The sequence below is a fragment of the Sinocyclocheilus grahami genome, unplaced genomic scaffold (genome assembly GCF_001515645.1).
Source record: "Sinocyclocheilus grahami isolate Dianchi unplaced genomic scaffold, SAMN03320097.WGS_v1.1 scaffold201.1, whole genome shotgun sequence".
Classification (NCBI taxonomy): Eukaryota; Metazoa; Chordata; class Actinopteri; order Cypriniformes; family Cyprinidae; genus Sinocyclocheilus; species Sinocyclocheilus grahami.
In genome coordinates this window covers 295,009-303,396 of record NW_015505380.1, presented here as the reverse complement: position 1 = coordinate 303,396, position 8,388 = coordinate 295,009, and the positions used below count along the sequence as shown (strand labels likewise).

Here is an 8,388-nt window from a genome sequence, read left to right as displayed (position 1 = left end):
TGCTGATGACACTCAACTCTACCTCTCATTCCATCCTGATGATCCGACGATAGCTGCTCGCATCTCAGCTTGTCTAACAGACATTTCTTGTTGGATGACGGACCATCACCTTCAACACAACCTGGCTAAGACAGAACTGCTTGTGGTTTCAACAAACCCATCACTTTATAAAAATTTCACCATCCAGTTAGGCTCATCAACCATAACTCCTTCAAAAACAGCTAGAAACCTTGGAGTTGTGATTGATGATAAGCTGAAATTCTCAGACAACATTGCTAAAACTGCCCGGTCCTGCAGATTTGCTTTATACAACATTAGGAAGATCAGGCCCCTTCTTTCAGAACATGCAACACAACTCCTTGTTCGAGCTCTTGTTCTGTCTAGGCTGGACTATTGCAATGCTCTCTTGGCAGGTCTTCCAGCCACTTCTATCAAACCTCTACAATTAATCCAAAATGCAGCTGCAAGATTAATCTTTAATGAGCCGAAAAGAACGCACGTCACACCTCTGTTCATCAATTTGCACTGGCTACCAGTAGCTGCTCGCATTAAATTCAAGGCATTAACTTGTTTTTCTTTGTGTGTGTGTATAATATATATACACACATACAGTATACACACCTTGCTAAGTGTACTGCGTTAGGCTAACCGAGTCTTGTCATTTGCACTTATATATTGTTGCTCTTTTGTTAGTTTTGACTGCTTCTATTGTCCTCATTTGTAAGTCGCGTTGGATAAAAGCGTCTGCTAAATGACTAAATGTAAATATATATACACATAACATTTTTCTTTAATATATACACATGCATGTGTTTGTATTTATATATACACATAATAAATATACACAGCACACACACATATATTATGCAAACAAAAACTTTTATTTTGGATGTGATTAATCACGATTAATTGTTTGGCAGCACTAATTATATTATGTACACATTTATTTATTTAAACCAGCATGATTACAAAGATTTGACGTGCATTTTAAACAGGTTAGGAATAACTGGAACATTTGTATTTGTAGACTAATATTGTAAAAAGAGATGAATATATATTTTTTGCTTTGATAAATAAGTTTGAATAAAAAAAAATCTGATCAATTTGACAAATTAAATTACATTATATTATATTATTAGTGCTGTCAAACAATTAAATCGCATCCAAAATATAAGTTTTTGTTTACATAATATATGTATGTGTACTGTGTATATTTATTATGTATATATGTAAAGACACACACATACAGTATATATTTTGGAAATATTTACATGCATATACATATTTATGTTCTTATATTTCATATTATATAAAGAGAGCGGATTCCAAATCTTCTATACTTATCTTGCTGGATCTGTCTGCTGCTTTTGATACAGTTAACCACCAGATTCTCCTGTCAACCCTATTGGAAAATGGCATCTCAGGAACCGCATGCCAGTGGTTTGAGTCATACTTCTCAGATAGGTCTTTCAAGGTATCTTGAAGAGGTGAGGTGTCCAAGTCACAACATCTAGCTACTGGGGTGCCTCAGGGCTCAGTTCTTGGACCACTTCTCTTCTCGGTCTACATGGCATCACTAGGTTCTGTCATTCAGAAACATGGCTTTTCATATCACTGTTATGCTGATGACACTCAACTCTACCTCTCATTCCATCCTGATGATCCTACGATAGCTGCTCGCATCTCAGCATGTCTAACAGACATTTCTTGTTGGATGACGGACCATCACCTTCAACACAACCTGGCTAAGACAGAACTGCTTGTGGTTTCAACAAACCCATCACTTTATAAAAATTTCACCATCCAGTTAGGCTCATCAACCATAACTCCTTCAAAAACAGCTAGAAACCTTGATTGATGATTTGATGATTAGCTGAAATTCTCAGACAACATTGCTAAAACTGCCCGGTCTTGCAGATTTGCTTTATACAAAGATCCGGCCTACAATTAATCCAAAATGCAGCTGCAAGATTAATCTTTAATGAGCCGAAAAGAACGCACGTCACACCTCTGTTCATCAATTTGCACTGGCTACCAGTAGCTGCTCGCATTAAATTCAAGGCATTAACTTGTTTTTCTTTGTGTGTGTGTATAATATATATACACACATACAGTATACACACCTTGCTAAGTGTACTGCGTTAGGCTAACCGAGTCTTGTCATTTGCACTTATATATTGTTGCTCTTTTGTTAGTTTTGACTGCTTCTATTGTCCTCATTTGTAAGTCGCGTTGGATAAAAGCGTCTGCTAAATGAAAATATATATACACATAACATTTTTCTTTAATATATACACATGCATGTGTTTGTATTTATATATACACATAATAAATATACAAAGCACACACACATATATTATGCAAACAAAAACTTTTATTTTGGATGTGATTAATCACGATTAATTGTTTGGCAGCACTAATTATATTATGTACACATTTATTTATTTAAACCAGCATGATTACAAAGATTTGACGTGCATTTTAAACAGGTTAGGAATAACTGGAACATTTGTATTTGTAGACTAATATTGTAAAAAGAGAGAAACCAAACTTGAACCTGTCTCATCTACATCAGCACCACAGCTCAGTGTGTTGCAGCTCTGACAGGATGTTTGTGGTGCCAGTCTTGGTTGTTTTATGCTGATTCAATACGGTTTTAGTTGCTCCAAATCCAAATGTGTTGTGCATCCAAGGCATGACATCCAGTATGGAATAACTGGAACATTTGTATTTGTAGACTAATATTGTAAAAAGAGAGAAACCAAACTTGAACCTGTCTCATCTACATCAGCACCACAGCTCAGTGTGTCTGCAGCTCTGACAGGATGTTTGTGGTGCCAGTCTTGGTTGTTTTATGCTGATTCAATACGGTTTTAGTTGCTCCAAATCCAAATGTGTTGTGCATCCAAGACATGACATCCAGTATGCAGCTGTTTCCAGCAGAGTAAAGTGGAATAAGTGGTGTTACCTGGGTACGGGTGGATGCCGTTGGTGTAGATGGGTTCGGAGGAGGGCTGTCCATTGGTTTGGGGATGGAGAGCGCTGAAGCCGTTCACCCCGATCTGAGCTGCGATGCTGGGCACAGCGGTGGCGCTGATGCCTGGTGGAGTGCTGGTGCCTGGTGTAAGAAAAAAAAAATATATATATACACACACTCACCGGCCACTTTATTAGGTACACCTGTTCAATTACCTGGTAACACAAATTGCTAATCAGCCAATCAAATGGCAGCAACTCAATGCATTTAGGCATCTAGATGTGGTGAAGACAACTTGCTGAAGTTCAAACCGAGCATCAGAATGGGGAAGAAAGGGGATTTAAGTGACTTTGAATGTGGAATGGTTGTTGGTGCCAGACGGCCTGGTCTGAGTATTTCAAAAACTACTGGTCTACTGGGATTTTCACGCACAACCATCTCTAGGGTGTATATATATATAAAGCCATGAAAGGTCTGTGCTAGGGCTGTCGATCGATTAAAATATTTAATAACGATTAATTGCATGATTGTCATGAGTTAACTCATGATTAATCACAACTTCATAACACATTTTAATCTGTTCTAAATGTACTTTAAATTAATAATTTTCAAGTTTTTAAAACTCTAATCAACATGGGCATGGACAAATATGGATGCTTTATGCAAATGCATGTTTATTATTAGTGAAACCATACTCAACATAGAGCATGAAGACATGTTTCAAAGGTATAGATGTTTTTCAAATAACTTGTTCATGTCTATTAGACACATGAAAAAAAGAACATAGAAATACCAGGTTCCCATTACTTCACTTTCTTTGCACTGAGCAATTTACTTACACAAGCCTGTTTAGATTTGCAGGACAGGGCAGCTTACTTCTGCTGAACATGCAAAATGTACATTTATTATTTATTATTACATTTGTTTGCCTCTCTGTGCCCACATACTGTAATTTGTGATTTCGGCTATACTTGCATGTAAAATTAGAGAAGCAACATAATGGGCCCTATCATACATTTTTGCTAGCTTCAGCCCGACGCAGTTATCATTTTCCGATTTGTGCGCCCATGGGTGTGCTGGTCTGAAAACGAGGTGTGTTCAAGCGCATTGTTGGCGCGCTGTTATTTTGAGGCTACTGAAATAGACTGCGCCATTGACCAACTAAAACCTGGTCTAAAGTCAATGACGCAGTATTTTTTATTGAATTATTTTTTTGTTATTTAAAGAGTGCGTTACTATAGGCGGGTCCACAACGCGCGAACACTCTGCTTATTACACACACAGGGACGCGCAGCAGCACACAAACATCCCAAATATTAAAAATGAAAAGATTACACTGTAAAAGATTATTATTGTGTAGGCTACATAAATATAAAAATGCCTACATGTCATGATGTATAGTCACTGCATGTATCAGAATTAGGCTAACTTTTTGCTCGCGCATGAGCAGCTCCGTTTCCTCTCTGGAGACGCATTCAGTCTTTGCGCTTGCAAATTCCGCCGTGTAAATAGTGAATCAACTTGATTGGGAGATGAGACTCTGATTGGTTTATTGCACGTTATGCCCAAAACACACCCATTACTCATTAAGAGAATAGGGACAACCCTTTTAGACCATGCGCGCCGACCGTTTTTTCTGTCATTAAACTAGCAAAAGTGGATTCGGACACGGCCTAAGTGCATCTCCGCCTTGCGCTTTAGACCATGCACTTAGATCGATAAAATAGGGCCATATATCTGAGGCAGAATCAGATACAGTATTCATAATTGCAAACCCAGAATTCACTGCAAAAATGTATTTCCATATTGGAAAGTAATGATTTTTTTATACCAAATATTTGTGTGTTCCTTGTATTTTGGGGTCAGTTTATTTACTTATTTATTTATTTTTAGAGACTAATAAACATTTTAGTTTAACCTTTGAACTGAATGACAAAGAAACTATTTTGTTGTACTATGCATGATAAGTTTTATTTTTTTCCCCACTATTTGTCACAGCTGCCACTATTTAATCTTGACAGCTTTTATTAGATTTTCCCCAATATTATTTTTATTTAAAGATATTTGATGCACCAAATTGTTGGAAAGTTACTCAACTGATACTTTGTAACTCAAAGACGCATTCAATTCATCAAAAGTGTCACTAAAGACATTTATAATGTTACAGAAGATTTCTATATCAAATCAATGCTGTTCCTTTGAACTTTCTGTTCATCTGTGAATCCTGAAAAATAAAATGTGTCACGGTTTCCACAAAAATATTGTGCAGCACGACACAATACATTTTCAACATTGATAATAATCAGAAATGTTTCTTGAGCACCAAAGCAGCATGTGTGAACTTGATTTTTAACAATAACTTTTAAATATTGCTCTTAAACAGACCTACTGTGAGCTACGAGGCTGTTAACCACTGGTACATGCTTTTGTTTCGTTTTTTTAAAGAATCATGTGTTAATTCCTGGTGAAAACCTACATTACCCATGATGCTGTACAGAAAACTCCACCAATCAGAGAAAGGCAGAGAGCAAATGGAACAGTTGCATTCCAGAACTAAAATATCCACTCATTTTGTCCATATGCAACAGATTTTTTAATGATAACGTATAAACTGTTAAAAACAGAACTGCTGTGAGCTCTGAGGTTATTAATCAATGGTATATGCCTTTGTCGAAGCCATCAGTTTGCATTAATTCAACTTATTTTTAAAATAATCATGTTTAATAGTCGAAAACCAACAACTTTAAACAAAGGAAATAGTAGTTATTTCCCTCGTTTAAGTTAAGTCTTGCATCTTTGTCTTTCTGTCTGATTTTTTTGCTTCAAATCAAAGTTTGTAATGTTGTGATGCACCTTGAATCTGGTTGGTTTGCTTCATGGTTTTTTAACACTTTAATGACTTTTTTTTTTAATCCCTATGTGAAAAATGAATGGAAAACATTGTTTGTAACAGTGGGTGGGCACTAATTCACTCCATTACAGAATTATAAACTGAGAAGCATTTGATTGGCTCCTAGTTTATTGTAGTGAAGCCGGTTTGTCCACAGGAGCATTAATAAGTGTTTTCTCATGTCTCCGGTCACAGACGCGTCTCTCCGCTGCCCTTCTAACACTGATCGCTTACTTCCTTCAGCTTTCCTCCAAGGACATTTCAGAGGTGCCAGATTAAAGCTGACGGGCAACAAGAGTGTGTGTCCACATCACGGATTATCAAAGCGGGAAACTGACAGACGAGAGCGAGAGGAAGAACTTTAATTAATTCCTCGTGACCCTTCCTCTGAGGTGTCAGCGGGCTTTTGTAGCTGGACGCTTAAAGTCGTGCAGCAGCACATCAGGAGTGTGTGTGTGTGTGACAGGGGGTCAAACGGGGGTCTGGGATTATCCGTCACAAATCTTCACGTCTGTATTCTTCAGTCAAGGACTCTCTGGTCAAATGCATCAGATTGGCCGTGTTCCCAAGTTCATCCTCACACTGAGACGGATCATTTCCCATCACACCTTGTGTCTGACTGAGCCGAAAACACACTCGCTCTGTTCCAGAACCTAGTGAGCATCACTGTCTACAGTCTACATAGACGGCATCCTACTAGTAATCAAAACTTTTAGATTTTTTAAAATGTTTTTGTCTCTTATGTTCACCGAGGCTGCATTTATTTGATTCAAAATACTGTAAAAATTGTGAAATATTATTACAATGTAAAAAAGTTGTTTTCTATCTGAATATGTGTTCAATACTGTGATGCGCAGCTGTATTTTCAGCATCATTCCTCCAGTCTTCAGTGTCACATGATCTTCAGAAATCAGTATAATATGCTGATTTGCTGCTCGAGAAACATTTCTGATTATTATCAATGTTGAAAACAGTCGTGCTGCACAATATTTTTGTGGAAACTGTGATACATGTTATTTTTCAGGATTCACAGATGAACAGAAAGTTCAAAGGAACAGCATTTATTTGAAATAGAAATCTTTTGTAACATTATAAATTCCTTTACTGTCACTTTTGATCAACTGAATGCGTCTTTGAGTTACAAAGTATCAGTTTGAATAACTTTCCAACAATTTGGTGCATCAAATATCTTTAAATAAAAATAATATTGGGGAAAATCTAATAAAAGCTGTCAAGATTAAATAGTGGGGGGCAGGGAGGGAAACTAATCATGCATAGTACAACAAAATGGTTTCTATGTCATTCAGTTCAAAGGTCAAACTAAAATGTTTATTAATCTCTAAAAATAAATAAATAAATAAACTGACCCCAAAATACAAGGCACACACAAATATTTGGTAAAAAAAAAAAGTACTTATGGAAATACATTTTTGCAGTGCATTCTGGGATTGTAATTATGAATAATGTATCTGATTCTGCCTTGGATTGCCAGAACTGAAGCATCTTTTTGGAGTAGAATTCACATCCAGGACACTTGAAATGCTGTCTAGATAAGCAGCTCACTAGGTTTTGTAAGTGCATCTGTGTGGATATGTGAACGCAATCAAAAGAAGCTGAAAAACATCAAAACAAAAAAGCCTTGTGGTGACAAACAGCAGTGAGAGGAATGGCTGAGCATACATGTTATTTTTCAGGATTCACAGATGAACAGAAAGTTCAAAGGAACAGCATTGATTTGATATAGAAATCTTCTGTAACATTATAAATGTCTTTAGTGACACTTTTGATGAATTGAATGCGTCTTTGAGTTACAAAGTATCAGTTTGAATAACTTTCCAACAATTTGGTGCATCAAATATCTTTAAATAAAAATAATATTGGGGAAAATCTAATAAAAGCTGTCAAGATTAAATAGTGGGGGGCGGGGAGGGAAACTAATCATGCATAGTACAACAAAATGGTTTCTATGTCATTCAGTTCAAAGGTCAAACTAAAATGTTTATTAATCTCTAAAAATAAATAAATAAATAAACTGACCCCAAAATACAAGGCACACACAAATATTTGGTAAAAAAAAAAAGTACTTATGGAAATACATTTTTGCAGTGCATTCTGGGATTGTAATTATGAATAATGTATCTGATTCTGCCTTGGATTGCCAGAACTGAAGCATCTTTTTGGAGTAGAATTCACATCCAGGACACTTGAAATGCTGTCTAGATAAGCAGCTCACTAGGTTTTGTAAGTGCATCTGTGTGGATATGTGAACGCAATCAAAAGAAGCTGAAAAACATCAAAACAAAAAAGCCTTGTGGTGACAAACAGCAGTGAGAGGAACGGCTGAGCGTGAGTTGTGTGTTTGTGTTTGTGTTTGAGTGAGCGAGTGTGTGTGTGTGTGTGTGTGTGTGTGTGTGTGTGTGTGTGTGTGTGTGTGAGTGAGAGAGTGTGCGAGTGTGTGTGTGAGTGTGTGTGAGTGAGAGAGTGTGTGAGTGTGAGTGAGAGAGTGTGTGAGGGTGAGTGA

The 8,388-nt window shown here is 36.8% G+C and overlaps 1 protein-coding gene across 1 annotated transcript in view; it reads right to left on the bottom strand.

Moving 5' to 3' along the window:
• Window positions 1-8,388, bottom strand: part of LOC107595376 (CUGBP Elav-like family member 6) — a 25,798-nt gene that overhangs the window by 15,460 nt on the left and 1,950 nt on the right. The window contains exon 3 of the mRNA XM_016285760.1: window positions 2,969-3,118. Coding sequence (XP_016141246.1) covers window positions 2,969-3,118 — 150 coding nt within the window. The remainder of the gene's footprint in view (window positions 1-2,968; window positions 3,119-8,388) is intronic.